Here is a 19,201-nt window from a genome sequence, read left to right on the forward strand (position 1 = left end):
TCTACTAGACAGTGTTATATAGCTTGATCTACTGGACAGTGTTATATAGCTGGATCTACTAGACAGTGTTATATAGCTGGATCTACTAGACAGTGTTATATAGCTGGATCTACTGGATCTACTAGACAGTGTTATATAGCTGGATCTACTGGACAGTGTTATATAGCTGGATCTACTGGACAGTGTTATATAGCTGGATCTACTAGACTGTTATATAGCTGGATCTACTGGACAGTGTTATATAGCTGGATCTACTAGACAGTGTTATATAGCTGGATCTACTGGATCTACTAGACAGTGTTATATAGCTGGATCTACTGGACAGTGTTATATAGCTGGATCTACTAGACAGTGTTATATAGCTGGATCTACTGGATCTACTAGACAGTGTTATATAGCTGGATCTACTGGACAGTGTTATATAGCTGGATCTACTAGACAGTGTTATATAGCTGGATCTACTAGACAGTGTTATATAGCTGGATCTACTAGACAGTGTTATATAGCTGGATCTACTGCCCAGACAAACCAGTAGACTGTGGAGAATCCCCATGACTATAACTGTATGCTTGGCTATGATGAGTTGGCCTTGACCTACCTGGAAGGCATGAGGGCCATGAACTCCTCTCCTGATGGCCAGTCCTTCAGCCTGTACACCACAGTGTCTCCGTCTTTAGACTTGGGTCTCTCTGAGAGTGGGGGAGGGAACAAAGGGGGCAACACAGGAGACTTTAGTAAGAGTATAGATAGGGAAAGACGTTTTCCTGTAAACATTGACATACCGTAATTTCCGGACTATTGAGCGCACCTGAATATAAGCCGCACCCACTGAATTTAAAAAATATATATTATTTTGAACATAAATAAGCCGCACATGTCTATAAGCCGCAGGTGCCTACCGGTACATTGAAACAAATTAACTTTACTCAGGCTTTAACGAAACACGGCTTGTAACAAAAATAAATAGGCTTTAACGAAACACGGCTTGTAACAAAAATAAATAGGCTTTAACGAAACACGGCTTGTAACAAAAAATAAAAAATAGCAGTAAACAGTAGCCTACCAAGAAAGTCATTGGTCACTATCTTCCTCCTCCTGTGCACTGAAACCACTGAAGCCATCTCCTTTCCAAAAAAAATTTAAAGCGGGAAAAATCCATATATTAGCCGCGTCATTGTTTCAGCCGCGAGGTTCAAAGCGTGGGAAAAAAGTCGCGGCTTATAGTCCGGAATTTACGGTAATCAATACTTTGGTATTATTACTAATATTGTATATTATGTATATATATAATATATAATAATATACACGACATGAACATACACTGCTTTCTTCAGGAAAATGTGAAGTCCAAGATGGACAAAGGGGGTGTTGTTGGGGCTGTGTTTTCTGGACCTAAGGAAGGCTTTTGATACTGTTAACCATTAGGTTCTCATCACAAAATTGTCCAAGTTCAACTTTTCCCCCCCCGATGCCTTGAGATGGATGAAATCATACCTTGGAAGGCAGAACTCAGTGTGTCAGAGTGAGCAATGAGCTGTCGCCCACTCTTAGCTATGATGTGGGCGTCATCCCCACAGCATGATGCTGCCACCACCATGCTTCACCGTAGGGATGGTGCCATGTTTTCTCCAGACGTGACCCTTGGCATTCAGGCCAAGGATTTCAATCTTGGTTTCATCAGACCAGAGAATCTTGTTTCTCATGGTCTGAGTCCTTTAGGTGCCTTTTGGTAAACTCCAAGCAGGCTGTCATGTGCCTTTTACTGAGGAGTGGCTTCCGTCTGGCCACTTTACCATAAAGGCCTGTTTGGTGAAGTGCTGCAGAGATGGTTGTCCTTCTGGAAGGTTCTCCCATCTCCACAGAGGAACTATGGAGCTCTGTCAGAGTGACCATCAGGTTCTTGGTCAACTCCCTGACCAAGGCCATTATCCCCTGATTGCTCAGTTTGGCCGGGCGGCCAGCTCTAGGAAGAGTCTTGGTGGTTCCAAACATCTTCCATTTAAGAATGATGGAGGCCACTGTGTTCTTAGGGACCTTCAAAACTGCATAATTATTTTGGTACCCTTCCCCAGATCTGTGCCTCGACACAATCCCGTCTCTGAGCTCTACAGACAATTACTTCAACCTCATGGCTTGGTTTTTGCTCAGACATGCACTGTCAACTGTGGGACCTTATATCGACAGGTGTGCCTTTCCAAATCATGTCCAATTAATTGAATTTACCACATGTGGACTGTGGTAAAAACATCAAGGATGATCACTGGAAACAGGATGCACCTGAGCTCAACTTCGAGTCACATAGCAAAGGGTCTGAATACTTATGTAAATAAGGTATTTATTTTTTATAAATTAGCAACATTTTCTAAAAACCTGTTATCACTTTGTCATTATTGGGTATTGTGTATAGATTGATGAGGATTTTCTTTAATCCAGTTTAGAATAAGTTTGTAACAAAATGTGTAAATGCACTGTGTATCCAGAATGGTCCACTACCCAGAGGACATCAGGCCAACTTGACAACAGCGGGAAGCATTGGAGTCAACATGGGCCAGCATCCCTGTGGAACGCTTTCAACACCTTGTGGAGTCCATGACCCTGATGAACTGAGGCTGTTCTGAGGGCAAAAAGGGGGTTCCTAATGTTTGGTATACTCAGGGTATACACTTAGTGTCTGGTATACTTGGGGTACACACTTAGTGTCTGGTATACTCAGGGTATCCACTTAGTGTCTGGTATACTCGGGGTATACACTTAGTGTCTGGTAAACTTGGGGTACACACTTAGTGTCTGGTATACTCAGGGTATCCACTTAGTGTCTGGTATACTCAGGGTATACACTTAGTGTTTGGTATACTCAGGGTATCCACTTAGTGTCTGGTATACTCAGGGTATCCACTTAGTGTCTGGTATACTCAGGGTATCCACTTAGTGTCTGGTATACTCAGGGTATACACTTAGTGTTTGGTATACTCAGGGTATCCACTTAGTGTCTGGTATACTCAGGGTATCCACTTAGTGTCTGGTATACTCAGGGTATACACTTAGTGTCTGGCATACTCAGGTATAAATGATGAAGACTACTCACTGGTGAGGATCAATAACCAGATAAATGATGAAGACTACTCACTGGTGAGGATCAATAACCTGATAAATGATGAAGACTACTCACTGGTGAGGATCAATAACCAGATAAATGATGAAGACTACTCACTGGTGAGGATCAATAACCTGATAAATGATGAAGACTACTCACTGGTGAGGTCTTCGAAGCCGTCCCAGAACTCGTTGATTCCAGCGTTAGAGACAAGTCCATCTTTACAGTTCAGCAGGTCTCCCTGATGGTCAGCAAACTCCTGGTTGAAGCTGTCTGCCTTCCACAGAGCTGCATTCAGAGGCTTATGGAGCCCCGTCACCAGGACAGGCTGGAGAAGACAAGACATTAGTTGTGTGAAGATTTCAACGTTATAACAACATCAGGATTACATTTTTTACAAAATTAGAAAAAAAGAAGAAACCCGCAGACCGCTTTTGCAAGTATCACTGCTCTTTAATAAGCTTTACGTGTCGGCCTCACAGCCTTCGTCAGAGCTTTACGTGTCGGCCTCACAGCCTTCGTCAGAGCTTTACGTGTCGGCCTCACAGCCTTCGTCAGAGCTTTACGTGTCGGGCCTCTAGCCTTCGTCTCCACCGCCGCTCCACACAGCCCGGTGGTCTCCACCGCCGCTCCACACAGCCCGGCGGTCTCCACCGCCGCTCCATATAGCCCGATGGTCTCCACCGCCGCTCTCCCTACAGCCCGGTGGTCTCCACCGCCGCTCTCCACACAGCCCGGCGGTCCCCACCGCCGCTCCCTACAGCCCGGTGGTCCCCACCGCCGCTCCCTACAGCCCGGTGGTCTCCACCGCCGCTCTCCACACAGCCCGGCGGTCTCCACCGTCGCTCCATACAGCCCGGTGGTCTCCACCGCCGCTCCATACAGCCCGGCGGTCTCCATACAGCCCGGTGGTCTCCACCGCCGCTCCATACAGCCCGGTGGTCTCCACCGCCGCTCCATACAGCCCGGCGGTCTCCACCGCCGCTCCATACAGCCCGGCGGTCTCCACCGCCGCTCCGTATAGCCCGGCGGTCTCCACCGCCGCTCCGTACAGCCCGGCGGTCTCCACCGCCGCTCCGTACAGCCCGGCGGTCTCCACCGCCGCTCTCCACACAGCCCGGCGGTCTCCACCGCCGCTCCATACAGCCCGGTGGTCTCCACCGCCGCTCCATACAGCCCGGCGGTCTCCACCGCCACTCCATATAGCCCGGTGGTCTCCACCGCCGCTCCACACAGCCCGGTGGTCTCCACCGCCGCTCTCCCTACAGCCCGGTGGTCTCCACCGCCGCTCCATACAGCCCGGCGGTCTCCACCGCCGCTCCATACAGCCCGGCGGTCTCCACCGCCGCTCCATACAGCCCGGCGGTCTCCACCGCCGCTCCATACAGCCCGGCGGTCTCCACCGCCGCTCCATATAGCCCGGCGGTCTCCACCGCCGCTCCGTACAGCCCGGCGGTCTCCACCGCCGCTCCCTACAGCCCGGTGGTCTCCACCGCCGCGCCGTACAGCCCGGTGGTCTCCACCGCCGCTCCATACAGCCCGGTGGTCTCCACCGCCGCTCCATATAGCCCGGTGGTCCCCACCGCCGCTCCATACAGCCCGGCGGTCTCCACCGCCGCTCCATACAGACCGCCGCTCCATACAGCCCGGTCAGAGACAAAGCAACAGTGAATATTGCACACAGTAGGACCCACATATTCAGCATGCACTGCATCTCCACCAACTAAAAGCACTGGAGATGAAGCTAGTGAGTGAGGAAACATCTGAAGGAGGAAGTAGAGACTGACTGACCTGTCCCTGTCTCCAACACTCTCTGAACAGCTTCCAGTTGCCAGGGTGGCGATGGTCTTTCAGCCAGAGCAGTCTGCGTTCGTACAACCAGCAGTGGGGGATGTCTGCATGGAGCAGCAGGGTCTTCTCTAGCTGAGGCTTGGCTACAGGAAGCTCTCCTGTCCCAGTCCCAGGGTTAGGACCAGGACCAGGGTTTGGACCAGGACCAGTCCCAGGGTTAGGACTAGGACTAGTCCCAGGGTTAGGACCAGGGTTAGGACCAGGACCAGTCCCAGGGTTAGGACCAGGACCAGTCCCAGGGTTAGGACCAGGACCAGTCCCAGGACCAGCCCCAGTCCCAGGGTTTGGACCTGTCCCAGCCCCAGGGTTTGGACCTGCCCCAGCCCCAGGGTTTGGACCTGCCCCAGGGTTTGGACCTGTCCCAGTCCCAGGGTTTGGACCTGTCCCAGGGTTTGGACCTGTCCCAGGGTTTGGACCTGTCCCAGCCCCAGGGTTTGGACCTGTCCCAGGGTTTGGACCTGTCCCAGGGTTTGGACCTGTCCCAGGCTGCTTCTTCCTCTCGATCCTCTCTGTCTTCACCTCCCTGTCCTCTGTAGTGGTGGTGGTGGTGGCCTCCAGCTTCAGACTCAGCTTGGCTCCTCGGCTGGCAGGGATTTTGTTCTCGACCACGGACGCTATGATGTCATCCAGGAGGTTGGGCATGCTGCGGCCACTCTTCCCCATCTGGAGAGAGGAGATATACTGCATCAGAACACACCAATCAGTCTGGAGAAATAAAACAGCGTTATTCTCTCCATACAGCAAGATAACGTTGGCTAGGTGTGTGTCTCTCTGTCCCAGCCACGTACCTGTGCTGCGGTGGAGTATACAGGAGCGAAGGCGATGCCAGCATCAGTAGAGCCCAGACGGAGTTTACCAGCGGTGGTAGTTAGGAGGTCTCTCAGAGTCGAGCCCTGTTCTGTGATGTTAGACACCAGGCTAGATGCTTTACAGTGGAGAGACTCCAGGCTACTGACCTTGTCCTCCTTGCCCACCTTACCCAGAGGAGACTCCTTGTTTTCTACACCAGAGACAAGATACATCAGTTATAAAACATCATCATCATCATCACACAGCAGTAACAACTAACCTCTCTGGAGATATCTGGCATTTATCATCAACATGTTACACACTTTACCTGTCACAAGATAATACATTATCACAATAATGACAGAAATATGTATGAATCCACAACACAGCAACACACCAGTTACAACACACTTCAACTACCAAAGACCGCTGTCCAAACAGGATATAAAACGATACAAAACAAATGATCCACCATATACATATCATCTCTGACAATGACAAGATGTTAAACATGACAGTTTCTAGGCAGGTTGGCTAGAGCGAATGGGATGGATTAACATGTGGCTGCAGTCATACTGAGCCCTAAACAGGAGGGTTGGAATAGTGCTGTACAGTTGTGGCCAAAAGTTTTGAGAATGACACAAATATACATTTTCACAAAGTCTGCTGCCTCAGTTTGCATGATGGCAATTTGCATATACTACAGAATGTTATGAAGAGTGATCAGATGAATTGCAATTAATTGCAAAGTCCCTCTTTGCCATGCAAATGAACTGAATCCCCCAAAAAAACATTTCCACTGCATTTCAGCCCTGCCACAAAAGGACCAGCTGACATCATGTCAGTGATTCTCTCGTTAACACAGGTGTGAGTGTTGACGAGGACAAGGCTGGAGAGCACTCTGTCATGCTGATTGAGTTCGAATAACACACTGGAAGCTTCAAAAGGAGGGTGGTGCTTGGAATCATTGTTCTTCCTCTGTCAACCATGGTTACCTGCAAGGAAACACGTGCCGTCATCATTGCTTTGCACAAAAAGGGCTTCACAGGCAAGGATATTGCTGCCAGTAAGATTGCACCTAAATCAACCATTTACCGGATCATCAAGAACTTCAAGGAGAGCGCTTCAATTGTTGTGAAGAAGGCTTCAGGGCGCCCAAGAAAGTCCAGCAAGCGCCTGGACGTCTCCTAAAGTTGATTCAGCTGCGGGATCGGGGCACCACCAGTACAGAGCTTGCTCAGGAATGGCAGCAGGCAGGTGTGAGTGCATCTGCACACACAGTGAGGCAAAGACATTTGGAGGATGGCCTGGTGTCAAGAAGGGCAGCAAAGAAGCCACTTCTCTCCAGGAAAAACATCAGGGACAGACTGATATTCTGCAAAAGGTACAGGGATTGGACTGCTGAGGACTGGGGTAAAGTCATTTTCTCTGATGAATCCCCTTTCTGATTGTTTGGGGCATCCGGAAAAAAGCTTGTCCGGAAAAGACAAGGTCAGCGCTACCATCAGTCCTGTGTCATGCCAACAGTAAAGCATCCTGAGACCATTCATGTGTGGGGTTGCTTCTCAGCCAAGGGAGTGGGCTCACTCACAATTTTGCCTAAGAACACAGCCATGAATAAAGAATGGTACCAACACATCCTCCGAGAGCAACTTCTCCCAACCATCCAGGAACAGTTTGGAGACGAACAATGCCTTTTCCAGCATGATGGAGCACCTTGCCATGAGGCAAAAGTGATAACTAAGTGGCTCAGGGAACAAAACATCGATATTTTGGGTCCATGGCCAGGAAATTCCCCAGACCTTAATCCCATTGAGAACTTGTGGTCAATCCTCAAGAGGCGGGTGGACAAACAAAGACCCACAAATTCTGACAAACTCCAAGCATTGATTATGCAAGAATGTGCTGCCATCAGCCAGGATGTGGCCCAGAAGTTAATTGACAGCGTGCCAGGGTGGATTGCAGAGGTCTTGAAAAAGAAGGTTCAACACTGCAAATATTGACTCTTTGCATCAACTTCCTGTAATTGTCAATAAAAGCCTTTGACACTTATGAAATGCTTGTAATTATACTTCAGTATTCCATAGTAACATCTGACAAAAATATCTAAAGACACTGAAGCAGCAAACTTTGTGGAAAATAATATTTGTGTCATTCTCAAAACTTTTGGCCATGACTGTATAACTACAGTCATACTGAGCCCTAAACAGGAGGGTTGGAACGCTGCTGTATAACTACAGTCATACTGAGCCCTAAACAGGAGGGTTGGAATACTGCTGTATAACTACAGTCATACTGAGCCATAAACAGGAGGGTTGGAACGCTGCTGTATAACTACAGTCATACTGAGCCCTAAACAGGAGGGTTGGAATACTGAGCCCTAAACAGGAGGGTTGGAATGCTGCTGTATAACTACAGTCATACTGAGCCCTAAACAGGAGGGTTGGAACGCTGCTGTATAACTACAGTCATACTGAGCCCTAAACAGGAGGGCTGGAACGCTGCTGTATAACTACAGTCATACTGAGCCCTAAACAGGAGGGTTGGAACGCTGCTGTATAACTACAGTCATACTGAGCCCTAAACAGGAGGGTTGGAACGCTGCTGTATAACTACAGTCATACTGAGCCCTAAACAGGAGGGTTGGAACACTGCTGTATAGCTACAGTCATACTGAGCCCTAAACAGGAGGGTTGGAATACTGCTGTATAACTACAGTCATACTGAGCTCTAAACAGGAGGGTTGGAATACAGCTGTATAACTACAGTCATACTGAGCCCTAAACAGGAGGGTTGGAACGCTGCTGTATAACTACAGTCATACTGAGCCCTAAACAGGAGGGTTGGAACGCTGCTGTATAACTACAGTCATACTGAGCCCTAAACAGGAGGGTTGGAATACTGCTGTATAACTACAGTCATACTGAGCCCTAAACAGGAGGGTTGGAATACTGAGCCCTAAACAGGAGGGTTGGAACGCTGCTGTATAACTACAGTCATACTGAGCCCTAAACAGGAGGGTTGGAACGCTGCTGTATAACTACAGTCATACTGAGCCCTAAACAGGAGGGTTGGAACGCTGCTGTATAACTACAGTCATACTGAGCCCTAAACAGGAGGGTTGGAACGCTGCTGTATAACTACAGTCATACTGAGCCCTAAACAGGAGGGTTGGAATACTGCTGTATAACTACAGTCATACTGAGCCCTAAACAGGAGGGTTGGAATACTGAGCCCTAAACAAGAGGGTTGGAATACTGAGCCCTAAACAGGAGGGTTGGAATACTGAGCCCTAAACAGAAGGGTTGGAACAAACTAGACACTTAGAGGAACGTTGTCAGCGGTCCGGGCTAACAGTCAGACGGACCAGCAGACAGGGTTCAGCGTGTGTTCACTAGCGTGATGTACCTTTCTTTTCGTCCCGTGATTTCTGTTCAGCCAGGTCAGCCAGGAAGTGGAGAGGACTCTGGGACTCCGGGGGAGTCCGTTTGGAGTCCGAGGAGATGTCTGAGGCAGGGCTGGATCCTCCGTTCGTCTCAGCTTTACTCTGAATGGGGTTCAGCTGTCCAGGCTCTGTCTTCACGTTACATAGAGAGACCTTGTTGCTGTGGTTTAACACGTTCTGGAGAACCTGACCAGGACAGACAGGTGGAGACGCAGGTCAACAACAACACGTCAACAACAACACGTCAACAACAACGCAGGTCAACAACAACACGTCAACAACAACACGTTCTGGAGAACCTGACCAGGAGACACAGGTGGAGACGCAGGTCAACAACAACACAGGTCAACAACAACACGTCAACAACAACACGTTCTGGAGAACCTGACCAGGAGACACAGGTGGAGACGCAGGTCAACAACAACACGTCAACAACAACATGTCACAGACACACTGTTCAACTGACTACACAGGTCAACAACAACACGTCACAGACTACACAGGTCAACAACAACACGTCAACAACAACACGTCACAGACTACACAGGTCAACAACAACACGTCAACACGTCAACAACAACACGTCACAGACACACTGTTCAACTGACTACACAGGTCAACAACAACACGTAAACAACAACACGTCACAGACTACACAGGTCAACAACAACACGTCAACAACAACACAATTCAACAACACGTCAACAACAACGTCACAGACACACTGTTCAAAATCAAGTCTGGAAGGAAAGGGAGAGCTCTAACTAGTCTACATTACTGAGCTAACAGACAGAGCTCTAACTAGTCTACATTACTGAGCTAACAGAGCTCTAACTAGTCTACATTACTGAGCTAACAGACAGAGCTCTAACTAGTCTACATTACTGAGCTAACAGACAGAGCTCTAACTAGTCTACATTACTGAGCTAACAGACAGAGCTCTAACTAGTCTATATTACTGAGCTAACAGACAGAGCTCTAACTAGTCTACATTACGGAGCTGACAGACAGAGCTCTAACTAGTCTACATTACTGAGCTAACAGACAGAGCTCTAACTAGTATATATTACTGAGCTAACAGACAGAGCTCTAACTAGTCTACATTACTGAGCTAACAGACAGAGCTCTAACTAGTCTACATTACTGAGCTAACAGACAGAGCTCTAACTAGTCTATATTACTGAGCTAACAGACAGAGCTCTAACTAGTCTATATTACTGAGCTAACAGACAGAGCTCTAACTAGTCTATATTACTGAGCTAACAGAGCTCTAACTAGTCTACATTACTGAGCTAACAGACAGAGCTCTAACTAGTCTACATTACTGAGCTAACAGACAGAGCTCTAACTAGTCTACATTACTGAGCTAACAGACAGAGCTCTAACTAGTCTACATTACTGAGCTAACAGACAGAGCTCTAACTAGTCTACATTACTGAGCTAACAGACAGCTCAGTAATATAGACTAGTTAGAGCTCTGTCTGTTAGCTCAGTAATGTAGACTAGTTAGAGCTCTAACAGACAGAGCTCTAACTAGTCTACATTACTGAGCTAACAGACAGAGCTCTAACTAGTCTACATTACTGAGCAAACAGACAGAGCTCTAACTAGTCTATATTACTGAGCTAACAGACAGAGCTCTAACTAGTCTACATTACTGAGCTAACAGACAGAGCTCTAACTAGTCTATATTACTGAGCTAACAGACAGAGCTCTAACTAGTCTATATTACTGAGCTAACAGACAGAGCTCTAACTAGTCTACATTACTGAGCTAACAGACATGAAAGTGCATCCCAAATACCACCTTATTCCCATGTAGTGAATACGGTTCCATAGGGCTCTGGTCTAAAGTAGTGCACTATATAGGGAATAGGGTGCCATAGGGCTCTGGTCTAAAGTAGTGCACTATATAGGGAATACAGTGCCATAGGGCTCTGGTCTAAAGTAGTGCACTATATAGGGAATACAGTGCCATAGGGTTCTGGTCTAAAGTAGTGCACTATATAGGGAATACAGTGCCATAGGGCTCTGGTCTAAAGTAGTGCACTATATAGTGAATAGGGTGCCATAGGGCGCTGGTCTAAAGTAGTGCACTATGTAGGGTTCTATAGGGCTCTGGTCTAAAGTAGTGCACTATATAGGGAATAGGGTTCCATAGGGCTCTGGTCTAAAGTAGTGCACTATATAGGGAATATGGTGCCATAGAGCTCTGGTCTAAAGTAGTGCACTATATAGGGAATAGGGTGCCATAGGGCTCTGGTCTAAAGTAGTGCACTATATAGGGAATAGGGTGCTACTTGGGGACGCAGCAGTAACAGAGCGGTAACAGAGCGGTAACAGAGCGGTAACAGAGCGGTAACAGAGCAGTAACAGAGCAGTAACAGAGCAGTAACAGAGCAGTAACAGACAGAGCAGTAACAGACAGAGCAGTAACAGAGCAGAAAAAGCGCGGTAACAGAGCGGTAACAGAGCGGTAACAGAGCGGTAACAGAGCGGTAACAGAGCGGTAACAGAGCGGTAACAGAGCGGTAACAGAGCAGTAACAGAGCAGTAACAGCAGGGCATCTCCATACCTGAGAGACTCCGTTGGTAACTGGCAGCTTGTTGAGTAGACTGGTGTGTTTCTCAGTACAGACACATGGTGACCTGACGCTGTCCTTCTCCCTGAACAGATGCATGGCGTTCACCACCTCCGCTAGAACTGCAAACCAGACCCACTGTTCATTACTGCACACGTCCGTCAGCATGCTACAGTTACACTGTGTTATTACATTTACATTACATTTTAGTAACTTACAGCGACTTACAGTAGTGAATGCATACATTTCATTTCATGCATTATTTTTTTTGTTGTACTGGTCCCCCGTGGGAATCGAACCCACAACCCTGGCGTTGCAAACACCATGCTCTACCAACTGAGCCACAGGGAAGGCTTATTGTCAGAGGAGAACAACTGTGTTGTAATGGAGTCCTGTCTTGTGTTGTAATGGAGTCCTGTCTTGTGTTGTAATGGAGTCCTGTCTTGTGTTGTAATGGAGTCCTGTCTTGCGTTGTAATGGAGTCCTGTCTTGCGTTGTAATGGAGTCCTGTCTTGTGTTGTAATGGAGTCCTGTCTTGTGTTGTAATGGAGTCCTGTCTTGTGTTGTAATGGAGTCCTGTCTTGTGTTGTAATGGAGTCCTGCCTTGTGTTGTAATGGAGTCCTGCCTTGTGTTGTAATGGAGTCCTGCCTTGTGTTGTAATGGAGTCCTGTCTTGTGTTGTAATGGAGTCCTGTCTTGTGTTGTAATGGAGTCCTGTCTTGTGTTGTAATGGAGTCCTGTCTTGCGTTGTAATGGAGTCCTGTCTTGTGTTGTAATGGAGTCCTGTCTTGTGTTGTAATGGAGTCCTGCCTTGTGTTGTAATGGAGTCCTGTCTTGTGTTGTAATGGAGTCCTGTCTTGTGTTGTAATGGAGTCCTGCCTTGTGTTGTAATGGAGTCCTGCCTTGTGTTGTAATGGAGTCCTGTCTTGTGTTGTAATGGAGTCCTGTCTTGTGTTGTAATGGAGTCCTGTCTTGCGTTGTAATGGAGTCCTGTCTTGCGTTGTAGTTTCCTGAATAATGAAAGCTATTCCAGCCCTGGCTGAGGTCCAGACAGAGAGAGAGGAAGATAAATCATTGGTTCCTACCAGTTCCTGGGATAATCTGTGTTGGCATCAGGTACTTGTGACCGTGCTGCTGTCCCTTGACACACTTCAGCCAGGCATACAGCTCTTTATCTGGAGGAACAACGAAACACACATTACTACCCTCAAACCAACAGTCAAACATTTTTACATTTCTACATTTTAGTCATTTAGCAGACGCTCTTATCCAGAGCGACTTACAGTAGTGAATGCATACATTTCATTTTTTTTCCGTACTGGTCCCCCGTGGGAATCGAACCCACAACCCTGGCGTTGCAAACACCACGCTCTACCAACTGAGCCACGCAAACCCTGTCAGATCTCAACAGACCCACGTCTGGCTGCTTCCCAAACGCTACTCTATTCCCTTTATAGGGCATTGCTCTGCGGGTGTTGGAGTGCTCCACTATAAAGGGAATAGGGGCCCATTTGGGCCTCAGCCACTACATGCTGGTCCACCCAGTCTCTCAGGAGGTTCACAGGTTGAACTGGAGAATCAGGATGAATCCTCTGCTGCCATTTCTCAACATGGGGAATCATATCAACTATACTACTGTTAATGCTAATAACACACTGTGATGGAGGGATGGGGGTTCCACGCTCTGTAGGAGCTGTGATGGAGGGGGTTCCACGCTCTGTAGGAGCTGTGATGGAGGGGGTTCCACGCTCTGTAGGAGCTGTGACGGAGGGGGTTCCACGCTCTGTAGGAGCTGTGATGGAGGGATGGGGGTTCCACGCTCTGTAGGAGCTGTGATGGAGGGGGTTCCACGCTCTGTAGGAGCTGTGACGGAGGGGGTTCCACGCTCTGTAGGAGCTGTGACGGAGGGGGTTCCACGCTCTGTAGGAGCTGTGACGGATGGGGTTCCACGCTCTGTAGGAGCTGGAGGGATGGGGTTCCACGCTCTGTAGGAGCTGTGATGGATGGGGTTCCACGCTCTGTAGGAGCTGTGACGGATGGGGTTCCACGCTCTGTAGGAGCTGTGACGGATGGGGTTCCACGCTCTGTAGGAGCTGTGATGGATGGGGTTCCACGCTCTGTAGGAGCTGTGGGGTTCCACGCTCTGTAGGAGCTGTGACGGATGGGGTTCCACGCTCTGTAGGAGCTGTGATGGATGGGGTTCCACGCTCTGTAGGAGCTGTGGGGTTCCACGCTCTGTAGGAGCTGTGACGGATGGGGTTCCACGCTCTGTAGGAGCTGGAGGGATGGGGTTCCACGCTCTATAGGAGCTGTGACGGATGGGGTTCCACGCTCTGTAGGAGCTGTGACGGATGGGGTTCCACGCTCTGTAGGAGCTGTGACGGATGGGGGTTCCACGCTCTGTAGGAGCTGGAGGGATGGGGGTTCCACGCTCTGTAGGAGCTGGAGGGATGGGGTTCCACGCTCTATAGGAGCTGTGACGGATGGGGTTCCACGCTCTGTAGGAGCTGTGATGGATGGGGGTTCCACGCTCTGTAGGAGCTGTGATGGATGGGGGTTCCACGCTCTGTAGGAGCTGTGGGGTTCCACGCTCTGTAGGAGCTGTGGGGTTCCACGCTCTGTAGGAGCTGTGGGGTTCCACGCTCTGTAGGAGCTGTGGGGTTCCACGCTCTAAAGGAGCTGTGGGGTTCCACGCTCTGTAGGAGCTGTGGGGTTCCACGCTCTGTAGGAGCTGTGGGGTTCCACGCTCTGTAGGAGCTGTGGGGTTCCACGCTCTGTAGGAGCTGTGGGGTTCCACGCTCTGTAGGAGCTGTGGGGTTCCACGCTCTGTAGGAGCTGTGGGGTTCCACGCTCTGTAGGAGCTGTGATGGATGGGGGTTCCACGCTCTGTAGGAGCTGTGATGGATGGGGGTTCCACGCTCTGTAGGAGCTGTGATGGAGGGGGTTCCACGCTCTGTAGGAGCTGTGATGGATGGGGTTCCACGCTCTGTAGGAGCTGGAGGGTTGCCGTCCAGACAGGCAGACAGAGTAATGTTTATTTCACTTGTTTAGGTAATAAACATGTGTTTCCCATGACAATAAAGCCCTTTGAGTTGGAGCCAGAGACACAGACAGACAGAGAGAGAGAAGCACACAGTCAGTCCCCTACCACTACTATAGCAGGCAGTAGGGGGCAGGCTGGGGACAGCAGATATGCACTGTCTGTCGTCATGGTGATTTACACCTGCCCTGGGCCCTGTGACCAACCATCAGAACTACAACACAATGTCTGTCTCAACCAGACCCCCACCTTGGAGAGAGAGGAGAGAGAGGGAGGGAGGGGGAGGGAGGGGGAGAGAGAGAGAGAGGGAGGGGGAGAGGGAGGGGGAGAGGGAGGGGGAGAGAGAGAGAGAGGGAGGGGGAGAGAGAGAGAGAGGGAGGGGGAGAGAGAGAGAGAGAGAGGGAGAGGGAGGGAGGGAGGGGGAGAGGGAGGGGGAGAGAGAGAGAGAGAGAGAGGAGGGAGGGGGAGAGAGAGAGAGAGGGAGGGGGAGAGGGAGGGGGAGAGAGAGAGAGAGAGGGAGGGGGAGAGAGAGAGAGAGGGAGGGGGAGAGAGAGAGAGAGGGAGGGGGAGAGAGAGAGAGGGAGGGGAGAGAGAGAGGAGGGAGGAGAGAGAGGGAGTGAGAGAGAGAGAGGGAGGGGGAGAGAGAGAGAGAGAGAGAGGAGGGGGAGAGGGAGGGAGGGGAGAGGGAGGGAGGGGGAGAGGGAGGGAGGGGGAGAGGGAGGGAGGGGGAGAGAGAGAGGGAGAGGGAGGGGGGAGAGGGAGGGGGGAGAGATGGAGAGGGAGAGATGAAGAGGGAGAGATGAAGAGGGAGAGATGGAGAGGGAGAGAGAGGGGGAGAGAGATGGAGAGGGAGAGAGAGGGGGAGAGAGAGGGAGAGGGAGGGGGAGAGAGAGGGAGAGGGAGGGGGAGAGATGGAGAGGGAGAGATGGAGAGGGAGAGATGGAGAGGGAGAGAGGGAGAGATGGAGAGGGAGAGATGGAGAGGGAGGGGGGGAGAGGGAGGGGGGGAGAGGGAGGGGGGGGAGAGGGAGGGAGGGAGGGAGGGAGGGGGGGAGAGGGAGGGAGGGAGGGAGGGAGAGGGAGGGAGGGAGGGAGGGAGGGAGGGGGAGGGAGGGAGGGAGGGAGGGGGGGAGAGGGAGGGGGGGAGAGGGAGGGGGGGAGAGGGAGGGAGGGAGGGAGGGGGAGAGGGGGGGAGGGAGAGAGGGAGAGATGGGGAGGGAGAGGGAGAGGGAGAGATGGAGAGGGAGAGAGAGGGAGAAAGACCTGTATCCTCTACTAGTCTATGGTGGAAAGGAAGAGGTTATGAAATGTTGACTGACCTTTGGAGCTCTTCCTCTCCTTGGCCTTGTAACAGTCCAGACAAACCACAAAGCCACACTTGTGGCAGACCCAGTGAATGTTAAACAAGGTGGCTTCGCAAGCGTCACACATCTCCCGAACCCCTCTCACAGCCCTCTTCCAGGCCATCTTGGCTGCAGGGAGGATGAAGACAACAGAACAGACTCAATAGGACAGAATGATTCCTTCATCCAGAAGACTTTATAAACTAGTCTGGCCTCAGAGGGCTCTATCATTGTTACAATTAACATTTAGTTGTTCTACAGTTCAGGATGGTATGACCTGTTAAACACACAGATAATAGTTTGAGGTTTGACCCCGGCTTTCTACAGTAACACTGTCAGACTAACAGGGAGAATGTCTCTGTGCTCCTCTACCTGTCAGACTAACAACAACACTTCTCTGTCCTCCTCTGCCTTTCAGACTAACAACACTTCTGTCCTCCTCTGCCTTTCTGACCAACAACACTTCTCTGTGCTCCTCTGCCTTTCTGACCAACAACACTTCTCTGTCCTCCTCTGCCTTTCAGACCAACAACACTTCTCTGTGCTCCTCTGCCTTTCAGACCAACAACACTTCTGTCCTCCTCTGCCTTTCAGACCAACAACACTTCTCTGTGCTCCTCTCCATACCATCTTTTTTGATCCATGAAGCAGCAGTGTTCTCAGTGGTGACCATCTGACAGAACTGGTCTCCTATATATGAGAGGATGTATTTGGAGGAGTCTGGGTCCAACTCATTCTCCTCGTATACATCAGGAGCCCAGAGGGACAGAGCCTCCTCATCAAACTGATCTGGAGTGGAGAAGCCGTCCACACGGATCACTCCATTCTTACTGTAGGACAGGCTGGAGAGAAAAGGGAGAGACAACATGTTAATGAGAGGCGCAGACACACCAGATAGACTGTTGCTCCTCCCTGTCAGAAGGCAACACCATAATGACAGAATACACTGCCACAGGCTCCCCAGAACCAACACCAGAACCAACACCAACCCCAGAACCAACACCATCCCCAGAACCAACACTATCCCCAGAACCAACACCAACCCCAGAACCAACACCAACCCCAGAACCAACACCAACCCCAGAACCAACACTATCCCCAGAACCAACACCAACCCCAGAACCAACACCAAACCCAGAACCAACACCAACCCCAGAACCAACACTATCCCCAGAACCCAGAACCAACACTAATCCCAGAACCCAGAACCAACACTAATCCCAGAACCTAGAACCAACACTAACCCTAGAACCAACACCAACCCCAGAACCAACACCAACCCTAGAACCAAAACCAACCCCAGAACTAACACTAACCCCAGAACGAACACCAATACCAACCCCAGAACCAACACCAACCCCGGAACCAACACTAACCCCAGAACCATCACCAACCCCAGAGCCATCACCAACCCCAGAACCAACACCAACCCCAGAACCAACACCAACCCCAGAACCAACACCAACCCCAGAACCAACACCAACCCCAGAACCAACACCAACCCCAGAACCATCACCAACCCCAGAACCAACACCAACCCCGGGAACCAACACCAACCCCGGGAACCATCACCAACCCCAGAACCAACATTATCCACAGAACCAACCCCAACCCCAGAACCAACACCAACCCCAGAACCAACACTAACAGACAATAACAGATGGACTGACTGACTGAGGAAGGTTCACTAACAGACAATAACAGATGGACTGACTGAGGAAGGTTCACTAACAGACAATAACAGATGGACTGACTGAGGAAGGTTCACTAACAGACAATAACAGATGGACTGACTGAGGAAGGTTCACTAACAGACAATAACAGATGGACTGACTGAGGAAAGTTCACTAACAGACAATAACAGATGGACTGACTGAGGAAGGTTCACTAACAGACAATAACAGATGGACTGACTGAGGAAGGTTCACTAACAGACAATAACAGATGGACTGACTGACTGAGGAAGGTTCACTAACAGACAATAACAGATGGACTGACTGAGGAAGGTTCACTAACAGACAATAACAGATGGACTGACTGAGGAAGGTTCACTAACAGACAATAACAGATGGACTGACTGAGGAAAGTTCACTAACAGACAATAACAGATGGACTGACTGAGGAAGGTTCACTAACAGACAATAACAGATGGACTGACTGAGGAAGGTTCACTAACAGACAATAACAGATGGACTGACTGACTGAGGAAGGTTTCACTAACAGACAATAACAGATGGACTGACTGAGGAAGGTTCACTAACAGACAATAACAGATGGACTGACTGACTGAGGAAGGTTCACTAACAGACAATAACAGATGGACTGACTGAGGAAGAGGATCACTAACAGACAATAACAGATAAATTGTTGGAGAACGTATACAATGACCTAAATCATCTCTGGCAACCATGTGGTGGCAAAGTGGACCAGCCGAGCAAAGCAGCCAATCAGACACTAGCCGGGAGACAGAGCAGCCAATCAAATACCAGCGGACCAGCTAACCAGACACCAGACAAAACGAGACAGAATCAGCCAATCAGACTCACCGGCGGAAGTAGTAGAAGCGGCAGAAGACAGGGGAATGAGCAGGCTGCTCCCCCTTCTTGCTGCGGACAACACGACACTCCCGACACTTCTGCAGGTTGGGTCCAATCTCAGAGCACGAGTCATCCTGCAGGAACGACTCCCCCGTCTGCTTCAGCTTCTTCACCTTCCTCCAGTCCTTCAGCACAGAGCGGGGGATACCATCTGGTACCGGATGGGGACAGAGACACGGTTACTATGATATCTAATACAGAGACATGATCAGTCCTTCAGCACAGAGCGGGGGATCCCATCTGGTACCGGATGGGGACAGAGACACGGTTACTATGATATCTAATACAGAGACATGATCAGTCCTTCAGCACAGAGCGGGGGATCCCATCTGGTACCAGATGGGGACAGAGACACGGTTACTATGATATCTAATACAGAGACATGATCAGTCCTTCAGCACAGAGCGGGGGATTCCATCTGGTACCGGATGGGGACAGAGACACGGTTACTATGATATCTAA

At 49.9% G+C, this 19,201-nt stretch overlaps 1 protein-coding gene across 16 annotated transcripts in view; it reads right to left on the reverse strand.

Annotated features, from left to right (window-relative positions):
• Positions 1–19,201, reverse strand: part of LOC115189542 (probable JmjC domain-containing histone demethylation protein 2C) — a 191,190-nt gene that overhangs the window by 24,229 nt on the left and 147,760 nt on the right. For 9 of the 16 annotated variants that reach the window (XM_029748158.1, XM_029748159.1, XM_029748154.1 and 6 more), the window contains 10 exons: positions 18,689–18,890; positions 16,770–16,984; positions 16,119–16,271; positions 12,846–12,935; positions 11,755–11,882; positions 9,143–9,365; positions 5,734–5,945; positions 4,886–5,626; positions 3,254–3,422; positions 599–689 (listed from right to left, as the gene is read on the reverse strand). In XM_029748158.1, coding sequence (XP_029604018.1) covers positions 599–689; positions 3,254–3,422; positions 4,886–5,626; positions 5,734–5,945; positions 9,143–9,365; positions 11,755–11,882; positions 12,846–12,935; positions 16,119–16,271; positions 16,770–16,984; positions 18,689–18,890 — 2,224 coding nt within the window. The remainder of the gene's footprint in view (positions 1–598; positions 690–3,253; positions 3,423–4,885; positions 5,627–5,733; positions 5,946–9,142; positions 9,366–11,754; positions 11,883–12,845; positions 12,936–16,118; positions 16,272–16,769; positions 16,985–18,688; positions 18,891–19,201) is intronic. The other 7 variants (XM_029748153.1, XM_029748166.1, XM_029748163.1 and 4 more) reach the window with 6 other exon arrangements.

The sequence above is a fragment of the Salmo trutta genome, unplaced genomic scaffold (assembly GCF_901001165.1).
Source record: "Salmo trutta unplaced genomic scaffold, fSalTru1.1, whole genome shotgun sequence".
Lineage (NCBI taxonomy): Eukaryota > Metazoa > Chordata > Actinopteri > Salmoniformes > Salmonidae > Salmo > Salmo trutta.